Source organism: Mustela putorius, unplaced genomic scaffold (genome assembly GCF_011764305.1).
Source record: "Mustela putorius furo isolate JIRA1106 unplaced genomic scaffold, ASM1176430v1.1 tig00000785_pilon_pilon_pilon, whole genome shotgun sequence".
Taxonomy (NCBI): Eukaryota; Metazoa; Chordata; class Mammalia; order Carnivora; family Mustelidae; genus Mustela; species Mustela putorius.
In genome coordinates this window covers 1,150,855-1,174,261 of record NW_025421480.1, presented here as the reverse complement: position 1 = coordinate 1,174,261, position 23,407 = coordinate 1,150,855, and the positions used below count along the sequence as shown (strand labels likewise).

At 43.5% G+C, this 23,407-nt stretch overlaps 1 protein-coding gene across 2 annotated transcripts in view; it reads right to left on the bottom strand.

The window, feature by feature from the left end:
- Positions 1-5,362: 5,362 nt before the first annotated feature.
- Positions 5,363-23,407, bottom strand: part of FMO3 (flavin containing dimethylaniline monoxygenase 3) — a 31,229-nt gene continuing 13,184 nt past the window's right edge. For both annotated transcript variants that reach the window (XM_004756690.3, XM_004756689.3), the window contains exons 4-9: positions 16,876-17,038; positions 16,491-16,633; positions 12,961-13,160; positions 9,687-10,042; positions 7,091-7,163; positions 5,363-6,382 (exon numbers count right to left, since the gene is read on the bottom strand). In XM_004756690.3, coding sequence (XP_004756747.1) covers positions 6,040-6,382; positions 7,091-7,163; positions 9,687-10,042; positions 12,961-13,160; positions 16,491-16,633; positions 16,876-17,038 — 1,278 coding nt within the window. In that variant the 3' untranslated portion in view covers positions 5,363-6,039. The remainder of the gene's footprint in view (positions 6,383-7,090; positions 7,164-9,686; positions 10,043-12,960; positions 13,161-16,490; positions 16,634-16,875; positions 17,039-23,407) is intronic.

Below are 23,407 nucleotides of genomic sequence, written 5' to 3'. Positions count from 1 at the left end.
GCAGGTGGTGAGGGGTCAGGGGCTGAACTGTGTCTTCCCCAATTTCCTGTGCTGAAGTTCTAATGCACATACCTCAGAATGTGACTGTATTTGGAAATCAGATCTTTAAAGAGATATTTAAGTTCAAATGAGGTCTTAGGGTAGACCCAATCCCATAGGACTGGTGTCCTTACCAGGAGAGGGAATGTGAACACAGCCGCACACAGAGGAAGGACCACGTGAAGACACAGGGAGGAAAAGTTGTCATCAACAAGAAAACAACGCTGCTGACACCTGCATATTGTGCCTGTAGGCTCCAGAATTGTGAGAAAATGCATTTCTTTTGTTTAAGCCACTCAGGCGTGGTCTCCTGTTATGGCAGCTCTAGCAAACTAATGCATGAGGCAAAGAAGGAAATCAGGGGTTATGCCTGCGGTGTCCAGCTTGAGAAGCTGTATATGGAGAAGTCTCACTACCAGGATGAGGAAAAGTTCAGAGAAGGTACTGAGCGTCTCTTACCGATTCCCAGTCACTTCTGGAAGCCAATGCAAAAGGCTGACTTTGTGGGGCCAGTAGCATTGATCAATGCCAGTAAATTGGACGTTCTAGTCATTTCGTACACACACAAGTAAATCGGACTTTCTAATCATTTCGTACACACAAAACTTACAAGGCACTTGCTATCAAAAGGGGGCATTGCACTGAATTGTGCTGAGGACCACTGACCTCTAGCATCTTGAGCCAGGAGGCCGCTTGGCCCAAACTCCTATTCCTAAAGTCCGTGCACTTATACTCCGGGTGTTGTCTCCAAACAAGATGACAGGCGCAGGCCCAGATTCACAATGACGGAACTAGAAGAACTGATCTATCCCAAAACCTTGAACTTGCAGCCGTATCTTTAGGATAAAGATAAAGATATTATGAATTTTTATTTTTGTAATAAAACTTACAGTAATTATCTTGTGATGACCCATGTCAAAGGATTATGTGGGGATTGATTATGCTTTAATACTTTATTAAACTCGAAAATGATAGCAGGTACTAGCAGTTTCTAAAAATCTTTGGTAACTGAGGTTACAGAGGCTGGATGTGTATGAGTGTTTCTGCTCATCGAAAGCAAAGTTAGATTTTTCAGTTTTCTGTTACATCCTGGACTGTAACTGCCTGAAGACAGGAACCATTTCTAACTCGGCTTTTCTGTCTAGCATGGCGTCTAGCATGGTGGCTTGGCCAGAGTAGGCTGTCTGTTAGTGCCGGAGGAACAGATCTAAGATGCTGGCAAAGAGACCTAATTAATATTTAATATTATTAATATTTTCTAGGGCTGGGCCTGTGTTAGGTGATAAACACTTTAACCTGTCTTCACAGAATTTATTATTTAATATTAATGTTTCCTATTTCCGATTAATGAAGCACTATCAGTCTTGTTCTTGCAGTTGTTGCTGACAATAGCAGCTCCTGCTACTTGAGTTTATTTAATGGGGTGTCACCTCTGGGATTATACTGTCTTCTTCCGATTACTGCATGGTAATATTAGCACTGGCCTGCAGAATCGGATTTTTTGAAGACAAGTAAAAGAATAGCTAAAAATGAACAATGTTTATCACTCAAGGTGTAAGCAGCCTGAAAAGGAGTAAATTTAAATATAAACTTGTTAATGGCTGTTCTTACCTCCCAGGCTGTAAATTCTGTGAAGACAGGTTATGTGTTGATCACCTAAGACAAGGCCCAGCCCACAAAATGCTTCATAAATGTGTGTTGCATGAATGACTTAGAAAAAGTTACTGTCCTGTTTTTTGAAGTACAAACCTTGCTTGGTCACCAGAGGCTTCTTGCTTTCCTTGACAGGCCACAATCGTAATAAAATGGTCACTGGGAAGGCAGAATGCCGTACCTTCAAAGTGTGGGGCTCAGGGGACACTTAATTCCTTGTTAGAAGCACTTGTGATACCTCCAGTGTTTTGTAATTAAGCACAATAGAATAGGAAAAATTAATTGAAAATGAATTATGTATTTTAAAAATATTTGGCGAAAAGATCCTGACCAAAGGACTTTATATATTTTTTATTCAAATAGACAAAGATTGATTTTATTTTATTTTATTTTATTTTTTTAAGATTTTATTTATTTACTTGACAGAGTGAGATAACAGGTAGGCAGAGAGGCAGTCAGAGAGAGAGAGGAGGAAGCAGGCTCCCTGCAGAGCAGAGAGCCCAATGTGGGGCTCAATCCCAGGACCCTGGGATCATGACCTGAGCTGAAGGCAGAGGCTTTAACCCACTGAGCCACCCAGGTGCCCCCAAAGATTGATTTTATAGATGAAAATGTATATAGCACACATAGTTTTGCAAGACTTTCACTTGGAGTAACAAAATGACCCACGTGTGAAAGGCCAGCATTAGATGTTCCCCTTTCAACGAATTTTCTTGAGAGCAGATAGTTTTCTACTGAATCTTCTGGCTTTAAGATAGCAGGAGGCTCTCCCACTCATGTTGTACGTCTGCTCCTGCCCTCTCGTGGCCTCTGCCACCGACGTAAGCTCTCGTGAGTGGGCTTTGCTACCCCATCGAATCCCTGTCATTTGGCTTTAGGAACCCCTCCCTTCCCTAGGGTTTGACTCCTGCTCCCCCTGCCAGCCCCAGCCCAGGGGGGATTTGACCACCGTATTAATCATGTCTCTTTATTCAGTATTTTTGATGCTTTGTCATCTTGGAGTCCCAGTAGCTGTGGTGGGACTGACTGCCCTTCCCAGGGCTAGCTGATCTGTACAGAGAGCAAAAGACTCACCGGGCCCAAGGAATGTGGCTTTCATAAGCACAGCCACCAACCCAGAGCTCACACCCCCATCCCTCCTCTGCTGGCTCTCACACTCCAGCTACCAGACAACTAGGCACGACTCCATACACCCCAGAGCCCGTTGAAATTACTCAAACCAGTTGGTCCTAAACCTGCTTACGCTGCCTCCCCTGGTCCTTCTCACAGAACCTCCCCGCCAAAAGAAAAACCAAAAGCCAAAACCAAAGACAAAAACAAGCCACAACCAACAAAGGCTCTTGCCCATGTTTTCTCTTCCCTCGGCCTCCTGTCTGACCCTGGAGCTCCCTGTGCGGTGGGCATGCCCCTGCTCTTGGGATCCGCGAGTAGTGACAACCCATCTTTTCAATGGCGATCGTGTCCTGCTCTGTTGGCCTCGCCATAGCCGAATAATAATAAAAGCTACACTTTCAGGGAGCCACCCATAGCAAAACAGTCTCTTATCACCTTACACTTAATGCTTTGTGTCTGGAACATTTGATTGGGGCTGAATAATGCCTGTTTTCCACAAGAATAGCTAATATTTATTGGCTGCTTATGAGGTGCCAGATACGATTCCAAGCACTGTGGAAACAGCTATGGACAGTGTTTCTCTCTCTCCGATCTTACTTCTAGAGAGGGGAGAGATCACTCACAAACACAGGGCGACTATGTCAGATGCCATGGGGGGAAAATGCAGGACGGGAGGTGGAGAGCGACAAAGGATTGTATTTTTGTATAGATTTGACATTTGAGTGGTGCCTGGAATGATCGTTGGGGTTGGATCTCATGTAACATTGAGCTTGGCTGGGTAATTGCATGTAGGGGAATATGCTCACTTTTTTTTTTTAATTTTAATTTTAATTTATTTATTTTTTAAAGATTTTATTTATTTATTTGACAGACAGAGATCACAAGTAGGCAGAGAGGCAGGCAGAGAGAAAGGAAGAAGCAGGCGCCCTGTCAGGCAGAGAGCCCGATGTGGGGCTCAATCCCAGGACCCTGGGATTGTGACCTGAGCCAAAGGCAGGTGCCCACTGAGCCACCCAGGTGCCCCACTTTTTTTTTTTTTTAAGATTTTATTTATGTATTTGTGAGAGAGAGAGCGAGCGAGCGAGCGAGCACACAAGTAGGGGGAGCGGGCAGGCGGAGGCAGAAGCAGGATCCCCACTGAGCAAGGCACCCAGTGTGGGACTTGATTCCCAGGACCCTGGGATCATGACCTGAGCCAAAAGCAGACACTTAACCCACTGAGCCACCCAGGCATCCCAATATGCTCACTTCTTGAAAGACCATTTGGGGTAGATCCAAGAGTCCTTTAAAGTGAATATTCCTCCTCCAGTCATTCCTACTGAAGGAGAAAGCAGAAGAAAGAACAGAAGGGAAGAAGGAAGACAAAGAAGTTAGAGAAGGAGAAAGGGAGAAAGAATACTTAGAAAGAAGAGGAAGATAAAGAGGAAGGGGAAAGGAACAGAGGAGCGAGAAGATGGGTAGATCTATACATTGACGCTTGGCTTAGTATTTGGCTGAGAACAACTGCTTGGCGTCAGGAGCTTGAGACCTCTAGAAGGGCCGAAGAGCCAAAAGCCTGCCTCAGATCCCTGTTGCCTGTCCTGGAAAATGGTGCAGTCAACAACCCTGCGATCATGCCAGTCAGCTCTGAGGCTTGTCAGTGTAGCTGTGTCTGCTGCAAAAAGGCAATTGATTTTTATTTGGGTATAGTTTTAATATCTGACCATGCACTTTAAAGTTCTGGTAAGAATTGTGAGATGACATTGCGAGTGAAAAGATCTTTTGTGCTTCATGTATCCAAATTGTGTGTCTGTTGAGGTATAAATATACATTTAGTTCTGTCAGTAAAATACATAAAAACAAGTGATCATTAAGAGAATGTATTGGCTACATTAATTTAGGAAGAATATCATATCCTTTATGAGTCAATCAGTGTTTACAAAAACTTAATCACACGAGGAAAAATAGCAAATTGGATTGTACCATTTTCATCTGCAGTTTATTTTTTGTGCTAGTATTGATAACATCAAGCAAAATAAACTCCATGGGCTGTCATTAATTTCTCATTATCTGATTCCAGCTAGCACATGGAGTTCAAGAGAAGTTCTGTTTCACTTGGGAACATTCGGGAATGTTTCACATCTTGTGAGAAGCCCTTAAAAGCAGAATGTTACTTTGTTATCTTAAACAATTAGGGAAAGGGAAATATTTAAAATTGTGTACAACAACATCCATGATATATCTTAGCTCCAAAGAAAAAAATGTAAAGAGAATTAAAAAAAAAAAGAGAAGGAAAGGTACAAAGAAAAGTGTGGTTTTTTGTTCCTTTCCCGTATATGTATCTTGCTGCCCCCCTGGCTTCAGAAGTGAAGGCATCATAAGAAGTAGGCAACGTAACCATGTATGGAGCCCTCTGGTGACTGATGACGAGGACAGATTATTTTATCTGCTCTATAATGGCAAACTTTAAAAAATGTTAAACTATCAGAGGTTTAACTATACAATGTGATAATACTTTCAAAAATCAAACTTTAGATTTATGCTGTTACCCCAGAAGTTCAGGTAATAAAGGCAGCAATTTTGGTAATGCTTTTGGTTAAATGTTTATTTATTTATTTGAGACATTTCATTCATCCAAAAGGCATATTTCATGTTCTACTCATTGTTGTTGACCTTGTTTTGCTGCTACATGTTGGAAATCTTGTGTCCTGAGAATATAGCTATGATAAGTTCCCTCTTGTTAACTTTCGTTATCGACCAGGCCTCCGTGCTCTGCTCTTTGGCCAGGGATCAGGACTCATTGCCTGGAGGATTTGGTGTAGAACAAAAATAGAATTAATAGCCAAATTCTCTACTTGATCCTCCTGAAAATGGTTTGCAGGGGTGGCCGGAGGATGTCCATAACTATTCCGCTGAATTTGCTCTTTGTTTAGATTTAAAGTATGTATTTCAAACCTTGATGGAAGGAGAAAAGAAACATGTCAAAATGTTTTAGGAGACGATTGAGATTAGAGGTGAAGAGCGTAATTGTGATGATGAGATGTTAGTGGAACCTAAAGAGAAATGATTAGTGCTGTCTTTAGATCATCGCATGATTCTTAAAGAGGCTTATTTAAAAGCCTGGAAATAGTACAGTTTTACTGACTAATGTCTGTTGAGTAGGAAAGTAGGAGGTGTGAAACTTTTAATTTTTAAATAGAAAAGTTCCTTCCTGGGTGTGGTCCGTAACTTTCAGAAGCCCGGGACGAATGATAATTAGATCAATGCAAAGAAAACAGCAATGAACAGAGCAGGGAGAATGAGGAGCCTGGCCCAACGGCAGAGCAAGCAAGGCTTCTGAGGGGTCCCGGCAGCCCTCGTCTTCGTGGGCTTCAGGGTCCTGTCCCACTGGGTCAGGATGGCATGTCTGGCTCCTGGCCACTTGCCTGGGCCCACCAGCCTAAACTGGTATGGGCTGCAAGGACCAAAGAACACCTCCACAGCCAGTTTGGGATCTGTGAGGAACAGCCATGGGATGTTGGGCTTTGCCCCGATGAAGGAGGCAAGTTCATCCATATATGTAATATAATCCGTCTGTACCGTCTCGCTGGTGCCAAACCTAGAGGTGGGAAGAGGAAACAGCACTGTGGATTCCGAAGCTCTGTGTACAAGTTTTATAGGAACAAGAACAGGGAAAACGCCTCACATCTTTTTATCAGAGGGAATCGACGTCGGTCCCTTGTGTTGGTAAGGGGACCTCGCTTATTTATTCTGCACTTTGTAGCCTTTCCCAAGAGACCTGCATGCTGATCTCATTTGGACATTCCCCAATACCATGCAGAGAAAGGCCTTTCCATCCCCGTTCACCAGTGGAAATGATCTCTTACTCAGGAAGCTCGTTCATGGCCGCTGAGCTAGTTAGTGACAGAAGTAGGACTAGAGCTCTGTTCTCCTGACTGTTCTCATTTGCTGAGTCCTGTTCCTTAGAGCCATCTGGTTGGCGGCAACCTCTGTACCTTAGATGATTTATGGGCTGGAAAATAGAAGTCCACGTTCGTGTACTCCCAGACTCCTCTGATTTCAAATCCTTTCTAGGTCTTCTTTCTGTCATATATCGCAGGAGTCATGGAGGGATGAAACGGGACTGTGGACTGTGTCAGGGCCAAGGGAATCCTCCATAAATACTTGCTGAGTGGATGGATTTGCTCAGAGCTGTCACCTTAGAGAACTCACTCTGGACCATTTAAGACTAAGAGAGTTACAAGGATTCATGGGTTCTGATTTTTCTATGGAAACCCTAGACCTTTTTCACAATAGGTGCTCTTACCATTTGAGCTTTTTCCCTCTTTTTTTATCAATATCATTCATCATGTCTGTTACGGAAGGCAAAGTACAAGTTCCTAAAAAAAGGTGGGGGAGGGAGGGGAAAGGCATGATAATCGTTAATAAGTCTGGCAGAAGATCAGCCTGCTATTTTTCCTTTTTAATAAGGATTTATGTATCACATTAGTATTTCCATTTCTTCAGGTCATTGCCTAGCAAAATAAAATCTTGAGCAAATCAACAGGTGGTCATTTTGAGAGAAACATGTAAGTCATTTCCAGTTTTCTCAGAACTGAAACGTGACATAATTAAAAACCCAGAACCAAATAGCTCTGTATCTTTGTATCTTTGCTCTTAAACCAGTTAGCAAATGTTTAAAATCAGTTTTAAGGATTATGTTCTAGTCTCTCAGCTGTATTTTAAAAATGTTATCTAATAGTTTATAGCCAAAGTTTTATCAGCATCTCTATTTTAGATTTAAGGGGAAAAAGTTCATAGGAAATTACCCTACTTTGTCAGAAAAAGGAAATTTCCAACAGGTAAGTTGCAGAGTCTATTTAGGTCCCAACTGTCTCTCTGAAGAGCCAACAGTTTCTGGGTGAGACGGAAGACAGGAGCTGTGCTCAGGACACGGAGGACTCGGGGGAGCCCCGAGACACCGGCTCCAGATTGGGACTGTCCAGATAGCAGGCTTATTCTGAAACAGGTTTACAGACTTCTCTGAAACCCATGCCAAAGCATGCTTTTGTGCCCAGAGGTACTTGAAATTTAGGGTAGTTTCTTTGGCAATTTTGGGATCACCTTGAAGAAGACTAGAAATCGCAGATCTGGTGGCTCAGGACCTACAATGGTGGCCTAACTCCTCGTTCCCGCAGTCCTCTCAGGCTGGGTCACCTGAACAGCCTTTGTAGGTAGGCATGGCCGTGTTCCAGACCCTGGACCTTGTCCTGTCCCTGGGCAGAAAGTCAGATCAAGAAGGAAGAGACTGTGCTCACTAGCTCCCCAGCTCCTGCCGGGGGTGCCTGTATCTGGCCCCTCTGTTCTGGCATTTAAATTCCCCCATATTGAATTATTCGCCTTATCACTCATTTCCTCTAAGGCTGAGTCTTTGCTTTGAATATCAGTTCTCTATCATTTGGTCTCTGCCTTGTCTCCTTTCTTCAGAGCCCAAGTGACAATGATCCCCGCAGAGTAGGTGTCTGACCCTGTAATGTCAGTCTCCCTGAGCCTGAGCCCTAATTCTGAGTGGAGCTTCATGCCACCACCTTCCTGCCTGTTGCTGTATGGTGCGGCACATCTCTGACTTGGAGGAAAGCGTGGAGGAGATTTAAAGGGATCACTGATGTATGCTGCTGGCATGATATTGGTGACGGCCTGCCGATGAAGCGGGTCTCAGACACAAAGTGGCAGTCTCCAACTTCCTGTATGAAAGAACACTTAAATCCCAGCAAGTCAGGTAGGACCGAAGCCTTACATATGATTTCAAAGGGAGTAAACCTGCTAAGCTCCCTTTTCTAGGACCAAACAAACTTTGCACATTAAACTTTGACACCTTTTTTTGTTCTACAACCATGGACTTTTGTCTTCTGATTTGAATCTTCATGTAACTGCATTCGAACCTTAATATGAATTAAGGTTTGAGCCTTGTAACTTCTGTTGGAGAATGCTGCCCATTTTCCTTTCCTGACCTCAATCGAGTTTGCTGCTGTTGTTATTATTTTTTTTAAATTTAATTTAAAATTTTTTCAGTGTTCCAAAATTCATTGTTTATGCACTACACTCAGTTCTCCATGCAATACATGCCCTCCTTAATACCTACCACCAGGCTCACCCAACCCCCCACCCCCTCCCCTCCAAAACCCTTAGTTTGTTTCTCAGAGTCCACAGTCTGTCTCAGTTTGTCTCCCCTTCCAATTTCCCCCAACTCCCTTCTCCTCTCCAGCTCCCCGTGTCCTCCATATTATTCCTTATGCTCCACAAGTGAAACCATATGATGACTGACTCTCTCTGCTTGACTTATTTCACTATTTTCTTAATACAGACTCTCAGTATTCCTCTACCTTAGAGACTGATGATCTGCTACTCCTAGTACTTTCTGCTTCTAATGATCCACTGCTTGTTCTTATCTGATACATGACAGGGAGGAAGATAGAGCAGAAACAACACTGACTTCCCAGCAATCATAATTTTTTCCATGACTGTGAATATTTGAAGTTGGCTGGATATTGGCTTGGAAACATCTCTTATTAACCTTTCAAGCAAGGTCATTCTATTGAGTTTTGAAATAATAATTTTATAGAATTGTCATACATTTAAGACCAGAAGCTCTAGTGTTCTCAAGGTTAATAAGATTTTACAGCTCTAAGGAGTTATGAATCACAAAATACTTCTTGAATAATATCTTGTGCTATTGCATATGATAATCCAATGTGATATATTTTTAAAAGCTTTTAGAAGATAGTACCAAAAGTATAGAATTATACATTCAAAACTCAATAGGACCTAGGACTTTCCCGTTGTTATTATTGTTTTCACAAAGACTCAAAGGCATTCTTATTGACATCCCTCTTCCCCATCGATGACCTTCTTAGTCTACTTACCTTTTATTACTTGTACTGCCCAGCGGGCTTGCAGGTCAGCTGTGGGAATGGTAGCCCCAAGGGACTGGACAAAACCAATCACTGCCATGGTTGGCTTCTCCAGTTTAGGAGGGAAAATGCCTTTAAACAAGGTGACCTCATTGTTTTTGCACTTAATGATGGACTCATCAAGGAAGGGGTAGTCATAACTATAGCCCGTTGCAAAAATGACACAATCGATGGCCTCAAACACCGTGCCATCCTCAAAAATGGCTGAAGTCTCAGTGAATTCTCTCACATTCGGCTTAACGGACACCGTGCCGCACAGAATGCAAGCCGGGAGTTGATCATTAAACACAGGTTCTTTCCTCAGGGTTCTGTATGGGGAATAGAGACAACTGCTAGAACAGGAACATTTCCTCTTTGCTTTTCTGCTCCATAATAATTAATAATCAACTAATAAGGAAGAAGAAAACTACCCAAGCTTTTTCCCTTGTGCCATGGAGTCTCACCAACTTTCAACTTTTCAGTTTTGAAAAACAAAACTGAAGTAAGGCAGTATTGTGAAGTAAGAGAAGCTCCTTTTCCTGATCTGTTCTCTACTTCCCATGATCTTTCTCTCCCCTTCAAACCTCCAAATCCCAGAATCAGCACCCATGCCCTCTCCCCTGTTAAAGATGTACCAGGAAAGATCCTAAATCTGGGTACTTAGCTGGGCATTTGGATTTTTTTTCTTCAATTCTTATTAACTGTGAACCTCATTCGAATTAAAGTTTCTGTTTCTCTTGCCTCATCTTTCTCATCTGGAATGACAGTAGCTGTCATGCCCATCTCGGGTCATTGGGAAACCAAAATAATACAAAGATCTGGCCTGAGCTCTCTGGTGGGGTGGGGTGTGAGCCCCTTGCAGACAAAGACACAGGTCAGGTGAGGGAGGGAGTGCCAGGGATTTACACAGGAAGGAGGGGCCCAATTCAAATCTTTGGTTGGTGGAAGTCTGAAAAGAATTTTTTTATTATTTTTTGTCCAGCATTATTTAGTGAGTGTCAATAAATCTGAACTTTGGGGTGAAAGTGAGTAACACTGAAGAAAAAGGCTTTGGTCTTATGTTACTATGGGAGCTGAGAGAGAGAGCCACAGGGAGAGTCTACCTGGGACAAAACCGAGTCAAACAGTGGGGTGGGGTGGAATCCTGGTTGGAAAAAGGCTGGATTCAACTGTAAGAATTACCTGCCATTTATCTTAAACCCACTGCCATCAGGCTTTTGGCCCCACTGCCACCTGGAAACGCTCTTGTTAAGGCCACCAGGATGGTCAAACTGCCTGATGGTATGATCCACTGTCACTTCTCATTTTACGCAGCTTACCCGCAGGGTTTCCCAGTTGATGGTTTCCTCCTTCTTGAAACACTGTCTTCATTTTGCTTCCAGGTCTTCACTCCTCTCCCTCGTGATTCCTTTCCTACCCATCTGTTATTCTGTCTTAGTGTCTCCTACTGAATTCTCCTTCTCTTCCTGACCTCTATACGAGGACATACCCCAGGACTTCAGCCCTCAGACCTTTCTTCTTCTTCACCTACATTCATTCTTTTAAGAGATGTCATCTGGTTTCATTGCTTAAAGTACTATCTCTACTCTGGCGAATCCACATTTTTAAACTATGGTTTCACTCTCCCTTCTGTCTTGTTGTATCCCTAGGCTACTCAACATTCTTTTATAATGATGACTAATTGGCATTCCGACTTTGATATATTTAAGACTAAATTTCACTCCCCCTGTGGTCTTCCACATCCCAGTAACTGTCAACTCCATCCTGGCATCCTCGCTCAGGTCAAAAGTCTGGAAGCTATCTCTGACTTCTTTCTTGTTCTCACATCTGTTAGCCAATCTAACAGGAAGTCCTGCTTGGGTTTACCTTTAAGATATATCCCAAATCTGACCACTGCTGAGCATTTGCTGCTAACGGTCCTAGTCCATGTCACCAACTTCTGTCATCTGGGTTTTTGACAATAGTCTGGTACCTAGTCTTTTCACTTCCTTCCTTGACCTACCTCTATCCACTGAGTGATGACCACCGTGCCAGAGTGATTTCTTCGGATTAACTTGGAACTTGTCCCTGGCTTGCTCAGGTGCCTGCTCTGGCTTCCCATTGCATTCGAAGTAGAAGCCAGAATCCTTACGAGGGCTTACCAGGCCCAATGCCATCTGGCCATTTTGATGTCTTTTTGTTTCATCTCCTGCTGCTCTCACCATCCCCCTCTCCTCAGGGAGAGAAGGCCATTGAACATTCCAGTCATGGCCCTGAAGAGGCAGCGAACGAACCGTTTCCTCTGGGATATTTTCCCCCGGACATCCTCCTGGCTCATTCATTCAGCTCCTTCAGGAATTTGCCTAAAAGTCTCCTTCTCAGGAAGGCCGTCTCTGGGGATGCTAGCGGTATGTGATCTCCTGCCACTTGTCTCTTGTCTGTTTCCTACTACGAGAAGGTAAGCTCACGAAGACAAGGATTTTCTGTGTTTTGTTCACAGCTGTATTCACAGGGCTTTACACAGGACCTGACACATAATAATGCTTAAATATTTGTTGAGTAAGTTAACTTTGATGTAAACAGTTTATAATTTGGATTTTTCAACACACATCAAAGTAATTTCTTATGTGTCTGAGCAATATGTCTAGGGGGATATTATAGGAACAAGTGAGGAGGAAGCTGAAGGTATAGATGTTGTTGCACATTTCAGTTAAGGGCAGGTGATGAGAGCATAGCAGGAAAAGTCCTGCTTTGCTGAACTGAACTTTGCCATGAAGTGAGAGTCAGTAAACAAGGTGGTTAAGAGTGAGGGGCTCTGGAGTCAGCAGATCTGGGTTCGTCTTGAATATTGCTTCTGCCTTCTGACTATGGGACTTTGGTGAATTCATTCAGTACATTGAACCTCAGTTTTCTCATCTTTAAAATGGGGATTATAATAGAGACCTCCCCATAGTTGTTCTGAGGATAAGATGAGGCATGTCAGAGCCTTGCGGAGTCACACTAAGTGCTTAAAACCTAACTATTACTATATTTGCTTAAGGGACTAATTCCTGACTCATTATATAATTTTCCAGCTGTGCAAATCTGGTAACAAGGATTGTGAAACAAGAAATCACGCTGCATTTTTGCAGTTCTTCATCCCCTGAAATGTGAGACGTGGTTATTTCACTAATATTATTTTGATTGGTTTGGGAGTTTCAACACACACTGTGAGATGCTGACACTGAAATAAAAGTTGGCAGGCATGTTGTATTTAACTCGGCGTTACCCGTTTAAAGGCATCAAGCCGTAGTTCTCATGCTTGAATCTCGCGTTCATCTGCTTCATGTACCACCAGTCGGAGATGGCTGTCGGCAAGTTGTTCTTGAGGAAGGTTTCAAACCGGGTGATAAACACCATGTCCCATGGATAGCCGTCATCCCAGACCCGGCTCATCACCCAGGAGCCACTTCTGGAACTGATGATGACCTTAAAACAAAAGCCCAGCAATTTAACCATTAAGTAGTGACCATCTACAGTGGGTACTGTGGTATGTCCCTCAGATCTGACTTTTGGAATGGAGTTATCACAGCAGCTACTGGGAGTGTTGCCAGAAGGCCACCATCAGCCATTAGCCCTCTTTGAGAGTTGCTTTGGTTGAAAAGGGAAGGCCTTCCCCAAAGTCTTGTTCTCTTTCCGGATTCCCTGTCTTCAGGGTTTGTTTGATGCAGGGATATGAAAGTCCAAACTCTCACTCCAACTTGGGACAATCCAGAAGGACAGCTTTGGAGTAGGGTAGAGGGTAACTTCCTTCCCTTGCCTCAGAGGTACTCATCCCAAAGCGAATGCAAAGAGAATGCAAGAAATTTGGCATCAGAGTACTATAGGCTCAAATCCTGGCTCTGCTACTTACTAATTATGTGGTTTGGGGAAAATTTCTTGAACTTCTCTAATATTCGGTTCCCTTATCGGTAAAATGGAGATAAGAAGTACCCGCCAGGACCTGCGTGAAATTTAACGCAGTGTGCTTACCATGTGGTAGGACCACCACCACCTCATGCGGAGAATGTGTTCCTTCCCTCCCTTTCTATCATGATAATCCCTAAGGGTATAGGTTTTCAGGCATTTTTAAAAAAGAATTTTTATATATAATGCTATTTCAAAGTATGTATGTATTATGTTTAGCTATAAAGGAAGCAAAAAGGAGAGACTAGGGAATCAAACTGCTGAGAGCCCCTGAAATTGGCCTTGCTTTCCGCTAGTTTATCATATATACAGCTAATGGATGAATCTCTTAAAACTATGGCCTCATGATATCTTTCCTTAGCTCAAGAAGCTGAGGTGATTTACCATCATTTGTAAAGAAATTCAAATTCTTTAGCCAGTCATTCAGTCCCTTAAAATAAACGACATAACCTGACTCCCGTCTTCAGGTCCTGTAGCTGCTCTGTTCCTTGGAATCAGGTCTGACGTTCAGTCCTCTAACACTTCATTAATTTCCCCCGTACTTTCAAGACGACGATGGACATGTCTAGTCCTCAGTTATCTTTTCTGTAAAATGGGCATAATAAAACCCAGCGTACTTTCTTCCCACAATTGAAGGAGCACGTTTACACCCGAGCACTGGAGTAGCGTGGGCATTCCACGAACTGCTGCTGTGACCCATCTCCGTTCCAGCACGATGAACCACGAGGTGGACTATGCTGTCCTCACTCCGGTCTCCACACTGTCCTGAAGGCCGTTCTCCCTTTTAAGAGCACTCTTCACCTCCTCCGCAACCGTACGACTCATGGATATCCTTCAAGGCCTGGTTCAGGTCTCCCCCCTCTGTGAGGCCCGCAGTTCCAGAATCAGAACCGCACGTTCCTGGAGCATCACCTGGGCGTCCCTTGTTCCAGGGGCAGCTCTTGTACTGTTGTTAGACTTTCTGCTTAACTCTTGAGGTTAGGTTTAATTTACGTCCTACCCATGTACTTTTTCCAAGTAGATTTTAAGTTCCTTGATGAGAGGGGCAGAGAGTTGACTTCTTTGTGTCTCTACACTGTCTCCGACAGTGCTTTGAACAGTAGACAGGAGCATGTTGTTATGCCATTTGTCCTGTCCTGATCGCCTGGCTTCACCGATGGTATCACCGTCATTTAAAATGAGGGTTTTGGGGCGCCTGGGTGGCTCAGTGGGTTAAGCCACTGCCTTCGGCTCAGGTCATGATCTCAGGGTCCTGGGATCGAGTCCCGCATCGGGCTCTCTGCTCCACAGGGAGCCTGCTTCCTCCTCTCTCTCTCTGCCTGCCTCTCTGCCTACTTGTAATCTCTCTCTGTCAAATAAAAAAAAAATAAATAAAATCTTAAAAAAATAAATAAATAAATAAAATAAAATGAGGGTTTTGAAGGGGCGGGGGGTGGGAGGTCGGGGAACCTGGTGGTGGGTATTAGAGAGGGCACGGATTGCATGGAGCACTGGGTGTGGTGCAAAAATAATGAATAATGTTTTTCTGAAAATAAATAATTTAATTAAAAAAAAAAAAGAATAAAATGGACCTGTGTCGCGGATGCCCAATGTGATGTCAGTAGGCATAGCCTCTAGAGCTAGAACTCCTATCTGTGGGCTTCTGGGCAGTCGGTCCTAAAGGATCTTCCACTAGCAGGTGCCGTTTTTCAAACTCCTTCCCTTCCCCCTGTGGGCCCTGTCTCACCTCTTCTCCGTTTCCTTTACAGCCTCTCCTTCTACCAGCCTTTTCCAGACCCGATGTGTTGCCACGAAGGGGTCTTGTCTCCGTTTCTTGAGACTCTAAGCTTCTTCCTGCTTAAGATCTTCTTCCTGGAGTCCTGACACGGAACACTTTTCTCAACTTTTTGCTCTGAACTTAAATGCCATCAGCTGGAAAGGGCCTTCCCACTTCCTTGTCTGAGGCCCTTATCCACGCTTTTCCTTGTTTTTTTTACTAGCACTTTTCACAATTTTCACATTATTCGTGCATTTACTTATTTAATATCTATATGTTACACTAGACTCTGAGTTCAGGGCGGGCATCGTGTCTGTTTTATTCTCCGCTTTCTCTCCAGCACTCAAGCCAGTGTGGCACACAGTAGGCTCTCAGCAAAGAAGTATGGGACGACCGTATGCGTGAGCGAATGAACATAGAACTCTCTTGCTGACATCATATGTAAATGCTTTGACTACTTACCAAGCTCAAAATGTAGGTTCGAATTCTATCTGCTTTATTTATCTTTGTGAGAAAACTAACAGTCAGAGGGATTGATGTATTAAACTCAAGAGTGTCAGAGTCATAATCTTAACCCTAAATCCACATTAGTGTCAGAGGCATTGCTGACACGTTAGATACCAAATTGTCCTGAAGAAGATTGTTGAATGACATCACTCCTTAGTGATATTCTGCCTTTGTCACACCAAACCATTTAAAACCTCACTTGGGGCGCCTGGGTGGCTCAGTCAGCCGGACTCTTGATTTTGGCTCAGGTCATGATCTCAGGGTTGGGGGATCCAGCCCCATGTGGGGCTCCCTCCTCAGCCTCAGCAGGGATTCTGCCTGACATTCTCTCCCTCTCCCTCTCCCTCTGCTTCTATCCCTGCTTGCACACACATCCCCTCTCAAATCGATAAATAAATCTAAACAAAAACTAAAAACCAAACCAAAACCTCACCTGTTATGGAGGGAACCTGAGATGCATGAAACTGCTTCGTCTTCCAGTCAAGAACCCTGCCCACCACTACCCCCTCCCTAGTTCCTTATCACACCTTCCAAATGGTAGCTGTCTCGGTTCCCTCAGAGACAGCTCCTGACTACCTGAGAAACGGTACCTGTTCAGCTGTGTGACTGAGTTCCGTGGCAATATCACAGCCTGAATTCCCCAGGCCCATCACCAGGATTCGCTTCCCCTTGAATATTCCTGGCTCCTTATAATCCCGGCTGTGGAAGCATTTGCCTTTAAAAAGTTTTAGTCCTGAGTGAAAAGTGGGAAACATAGGAATCATCTGGTTTCCATTAAAAAAAAAAAAACTGTTGTAAAAGACTTGTGGGTGAATGCAGTTAAAAAGAATATGGAACTTTAACAGTCCAGATATATTCCATGTAATAACAGAAGCATGCTTTAATTTGATCTGTACTTTTGAATATATAAAAAAATACTGTGAAGATATTCCCTCATGCCAGATGTGTAGACGGCAGACTAAATTTCAGCCTTACCTGGAAAGGACTCTTTTGGTAGGTTGGGGTACACATGGTGTCCAGAACAAACCAACACAGCATCAAAGACGGCTGATTCTTTTTTACCATCTCTTTCGGTGGTAACATCCCATTGACCAGTGACTGAGAAATCAGGACGTTTATTTATACCCGATACAAGGGTCTGAAAGAAATACAGAAAGATTGCCTTTTCCATGCTAGCAGGTACATTTGACACCAACTTGACAAAATAGTATGGAAAAAGTCCTCAACAGTGCCTTAGGAAAAATCATCCATTATTAACATACATATTATGGGGGAGCCTGGGTGGCTCAGTCGGTTAAGCCTGTTCCTTCAGCTCAGGTCAGAATCCTGGAGTCCCAGGATTGAACCCTGCCTCGGGCTCCCTGCTCAGCCACGAGTCTGCTTCTCTCTCTGCCCCTTACCCTGCTCATGTGCTCTCTCTCTCTCTTTCTCTAGCTCTCTCTCTCTAAGTCATAACTGAAACATTAAAAAATTTAAAAAATACATATTACAAATTTAAAATTAAAAAATTAAAATATCAAATGGTAAATATATATTTTTTGTGATTTTATTTGATTATTTGAGAGAGAGAGAGAGAGAACATGAGTGGGGCACGGTGGAGAGAGGAGCAGGCCCCCTGCTGAGTGGGGAGCTGGCCATGGGGCTAAGTCCCAGGACCTTGGTGATGAGGGAGCAGGAGGCTGGCTGAGGACAAAGCAAGAGCTGGCGCCTTGCACCCCCCCCCCTTCCATCTGCTCCCCTCCATAGGTGTAGCATTCCTCAGGCACCCCTGACTGCCATAAAATGATAAATAGTTAACTTGCTGAGATCACAATCCTACAAGACAGGAGTCTCCCTTGGTTTGCAAATGTCCTTGAGATTAGCAGGAATGTAACATTCCACCAGAAACCTAAATCTCATTAACAGGGATGCTTGATAGCAGGAATGTAACATTCCACCAGACTCCCAATTGTCTTTAAACCTAAATCTCATTAACAGGGATGCTTGATAGCAGGAATGTAACATTCCACCAGGAGACTCTCAATTGTCTTTATTCTGATGGTATTCTTTGCCCCAATAGCCCTTCTGAATACCCCTTTGTCCTCACCTACCCAACTCCTGTGTATATAACCAACCACTCCTAACAACCCGGGGCTGCCGCGTCTCTGCCTGCCCACGGGTCCTGTCCCCGTGCTTTAATAAACTACCATTTTGCACCAAAGATGTCTCAAGAATTCTTTCTTGGTCATCGGCTCCGGACCTCAGCCCACCAAACCTCACCTAGGTTCTAGAACTTCATCATATGGCACCCAACGTGGGGCTGTGAGTCTTTACATTTGGACTCTGAGCTTCGGTGCAAAATTGGTGAGTACTTTCTTTCTGTTTACTCTGATTTCAGGGGCTTTTCAAGAAGTATGGTCTTATTGGAACACTTGCATGTCAATTGCTCAGGCTGTAATCCTCTAGCCCGTGGCTACTCTACTGGGAGGAGAGCGTCTGCCTTTTGGCTGTAAGCTAGTACCCTGGCCGGAATGGCAATAAGACCCAGAAACTTGATGGCCTCACTCTATTCCTGTTCTTATAGAAAGTTGTCTCTCTTGGGCACGGGACAGCCAACTAAGTCACCAGGACGGCTGCCAATCTTAAGACTCCCGTGTGAGGTTTCCTCCTGAATGATCTAATGTGATCCCCTCCACATGCCCGGTCTAGCCACTTCTGGCCGCGGGACCTCCACTGGGAGCCGGCCGAAACCAGTACCCGATTGAATTAAAACGCAACAGGGGACCGTTTCCTAGGGAAGTTGGCTGTAAGGACCACATGTGTTGGAATGTCGCATAGACCATGATGGATTTCAGTCTTTACTGTTTCTCGTCAGTGTCTTCTGCAAACCGCCTAAAGCCATGAAATTGAGTAATTTCCCCTTGCCAAACTTTTCTAGTATTTCCATGGGTTAATATGGCAAGACAGTATGCAGTCTTCAGGACAGACGATGGCATGGCACAAGCGTTTTAGTCCATTCACCAGGCACCCATCTGTAGCCTAGGATGCGATGGGGAAGTGGAGGGACGCCGGCACCCCTCCAGGGCCTTTTAAGGCATGGCGGTGATCAATAGCGATATCTTGAGGGACGCCTCTGGTCGCTTTTGACACACAGGAACCTCTGACATATCCTGCGTGGGACGCTACCCAGGAGTCAGGGGGGATTTGGTAATGGACCTTCATTACTTTTCTGGAAGCATGGCCTCAGTAGACTTCTTCAGTTCCCAAGGACTCTACCTTGGGGTGCCTTTTAACCCACTGGAAATAATTTGGATTGCAAAACTTAGGAAAGGACTGAGCTCCTGAAACACTGCATGGCCTCAGTGGGATCTATCAGTTAGATCTCCTCTGCAGGAAACAGGGCAAATGGACCTAGGATACCTTCACTGCTCATACCTAGGCCTTTATTGGCTCTATACCAGGACCCCAGACTAAGGGGCTTTTGCGAAATGTGTTTGCCCAAATGAGTCAGCTAGTAAACTTTCTCCTGACATATTGGATGGTAATTACGTAAATAAGCCTTCTTCTAGTAAACCCAGGTTGCTGGGCTATCCCTAGCAAAGGGGATTCTGGCTTTATTTCTCTCTGTTACTCCTAATAGATGTGGGTGCTTCTCCCTCACTCACTTCCCGTGTTAATGGCTATAACTGGAGCCAACTGGGGTTGGTCTAACTCGAGACAGAGACTATAAGGAATATTCCCAAGCAGCTGCCGAAACTCTCTTTGTTTCGGGGAAGTTTCCCTGTGTTCTCTGGCCCGACTTGGACTGCCTAACCCCTCCCCCCTTGCTGTTGGGAAAGCATGGCGTCTGCTTCTCTGTTGGGGCTTATGAGCTCTGAAACCGGGAATCCCTTCTCTGCCTCGTGGCAGCACTTTGTTTCCTCTGTTTCCCCCCTTACGTGTTTCTGCACCAAGGTGCGTGCAGCCTGCATGACTAGCTTCTAGATCATGCACCACGGCTCCTTCTCTCTTCACTGTCAAGGAGCAAGAAGAGTACCCCCTGGACCTAACACTCCCCACTCCAGATCTTCCCACGCATGTCTCAGGTAAACATTCAAAGTGGAGTGGGCCCAGGTGGAACATAAATCACTATTGGAACTAAGTTAAGTTTGTTGGTTTAATTAAGACGTGTCTTTGAAGTAACAGCAGTAAATGTGAAGCTTTTATTCTATCAAAGTTTACTGAAGGTCAAATAAGCTTGTGTTACTTGTTAAAATTTGTTAGCAAAGAAATGACTAAACTGATGGTTAATTGTCTGTCTCAAAGTTCTAATGGGTAATTGCTGAAGTAGCTTTCAAAGTCTTTGGTAACCTGAAAGTTTTAAAGTTTTGCTTGGATGACAAATGGAATTAAATTGTGGACATCTAGGTCTTAACCAAACAGGATAAAATGCTAAGTCGTTAATTACTGAATGTAGGTTTGTGCTTTTGACTTCTTACTGCAAAGAAACTAAGAGTATTTAAATCTGTTGGTAAACTTGTTTGCCACTTAACTGATTCATAAATTGCCACCTGAAGAATTCTGTTGTAACAGTTCACAATTGGTTAATAACTAAAGGTGTTTCTAAGAATACGAAGTTCTGCTTAGTGTAACTAAGACTGATGGAAATAAAGGGAAACTGTATGTAGGAAAGTAGGAGATATGTAAGAAAGATTTAAGGAAGGGGAATACATTTTGTTGAAGGTAAAGGAAGGTAATTTTGTCCTAAATGAGATGGTTGTTTAGAAGGAAATGGCTTTGGACAAAACCTGAATGCAAAGGAAAGTTGAAAAAGGTTTGTGAAGGGAAATCTTCAGAAAAGGAATTTTAGCTATGGTCAAGAATGGATTAAGATTGAAATGAATGGGTTTTAAAGGTACATTGGTACAAGACTGAAATTCTCTGTTCAAAAGGACAATGTTTTCTTAGATCAATTGATCTGCTGTTAAGAAAATGTAAATGGTTTTCTCTTTGCCTGCCCAGAAAAACGAGAGTTTCTATGTTCAGTTTTATCAGGTGTTTAACATCCCTAATTATATTTAGGCATGTGCTTTAAAACTTTCTAAGATTTTAGCAAATGTTGACAAGATTTAAATCGTAAATCTCTTTAACTCAGGCTTTTCCTTGGTATGTGAAGTTGCTCATGAAGTACTACTGAACCAATGATAAACCTTGGATTACATTTGGGAAAATACTATAACTATTCTAGAGATTCTACGCACTTCCTAAAGTTTTAACGTTTTGAGAGATCACCGCTTGATACTGTAATTATGGAAATGTTATGTATCACAGAAATAACCTGATTTCCTTGCAGCTAAATTGTAAACTCCCGTGTCTCTTTAGCTCTAACCATATCCATTCTGAGTTTTTGTAATTTATAATTGTTTTAATTCTCTTGTAAAATGAGTTTTATCTTCAAGGAGATTCCTATAAAGGACTTTCAGGAGAAATACAGATATTTGATATGCTTGAAAATCCTAAAACTGAAATGGGTAAGAATTTCCAAAACGGACTAAAGCCGCATTCACCAGAATTAGTAACATGGGACTAAATGAACTAAAAGATTATAGTTTCTCTATAGAGCAAAAAAGGTTATTAATCTTGCTTACTCTATTTGTCCAGATTTAAGATGCCCCTGTTAAAAATATGAATGACAGTTGGTTTTCTGATGACAGTAGTTTTCATAGAAAAAAATAAGAAAAGCTAGGTGTGCCATAGTGCTCACTAGCACTTTGCAATTGCCAAAGTCTAAGAATTAACATTTATACTGACTCCAAGTATGCTTTCCTGGTACTACATGCCCATGGAGCTATTTGGAAGGAAAGGGGATTGCTATCAAGCCATAACTCCCCAATCAAATATGGGCCTAAGTTACAAAACCCTCCTTATCGCTATACTGAAGATGGCATATATCAGATCCGAGATACATATTTGTGGTTCACACCCACGATTGGACAGCTCAGTAAAAAGGCAGTTTTATGCTGGGAACAAAGGAATCATACGAGTGGTACTTGGGCAAATAACACACGATATCTGGGATGGCTATCACTAGAAATGTGTTCCCAAATAATAGTACTCCAGGCTACTGAATGTTTTGCTACTGATTGGGTAAGGCGACCTGGCATTAGATGGCCAGCTCTAAACGGAACCCACTGGATATGTGGAACCAACCTGTGGCCCTGGCTTCCTCCAGGGTGGATAGGTCGCTGTACTTTAGGATTTGCCTGGATCCATGGGCGCATTACTAAAACCATTACAACTCCAGCTAATCTCTCCAACTTGAAACAGAGATGGACACGATCTGTTTTTAAATGGTATGATCACTTAGCATCCATTTTTGTTCCATCTGCGGGACTAGAGGATGTCATGTGGCATGTAGAAGCGCTTAATAAATATACTACAAAGGCACTTAATGATCCACTAAATAGCATCTCCCTGCTTAATACCGAAGTGTCACAAATACGCCAGGCAGTCCTACAGAATAGGATGGCCTTAGATGTTCTGACAGCAGCACAGGGTGGCACATGTGCAATTATCAAGACAGAATATTGTGTGTACATTCCAGACTATCACAAAAATGTCACAGGACTAATAAAAGATATGAATACCCAGATTAAGGCCCTACAAGATCCTTCTCTCTCTCTCAGTGAATGGTTAAGTTCCTGGTTTGAAGGAGGACTATGGCCGAATCTCCTTTTCGGGCTTCTTATTCTTATCGCCTTATTATGTTGCTTTGTTCCATGTTTCTCTACTTGGTGCCGAGACTCCATTGCTACAATGACTACACCACGGCAGACGATCCTTGTCACACGCGAGGACGCCTCTTCACTGTCAGCGCTGGATTCAGCTGCCTCCACCTTTCATAACTCTCTTATCCGTTCCTACCCTGACCAATATTGACCCGAGCAGGTAGGGACAGCTCTACGCCCCTATTCAGCACGAAGAAGTTACAGAAGATGAGAAATTCCACCTTCAACCACCTTAAAGATTTAAGGGTCAAAATTGTTCAGGGGGGAATGATGAGGGAGCAGGAGGCTGGCTGAGGACAAAGCAAGAGCTGGCGCCTTGCACCCCCCCCTTCCATCCGCTCCCCTCCATAGGTGTAGCATTCCTCAGGCACCCCTGACTGCCATAAAATGATAAATAGTTAACTTGCTGAGATCACAATCCTGCAAGACAGGAGTCTCCCTTGGTTTGCAAATGTCCTTGAGATTAGCAGGAATGTAACATTCCACCAGAAACCTAAATCTCATTAACAGGGATGCTTGATAGCAGGAATGTAACATTCCACCAGGAGACTCTCAATTGTCTTTATTCTGATGGTATTCTTTGCCCCAATAGCCCTTCTGAATACCCCTTTGTCCTCACCTACCCAACTCCTGTGTATATAACCAACCACTCCTAACAACCCGGGGCAGCCAACCACTCCTAACAACCCGGGGCAGCCGCATCTCTGCCTGCCCACGGGTCCTGTCCCCGTGCTTTAATAAACCACCATTTTGCACCAATG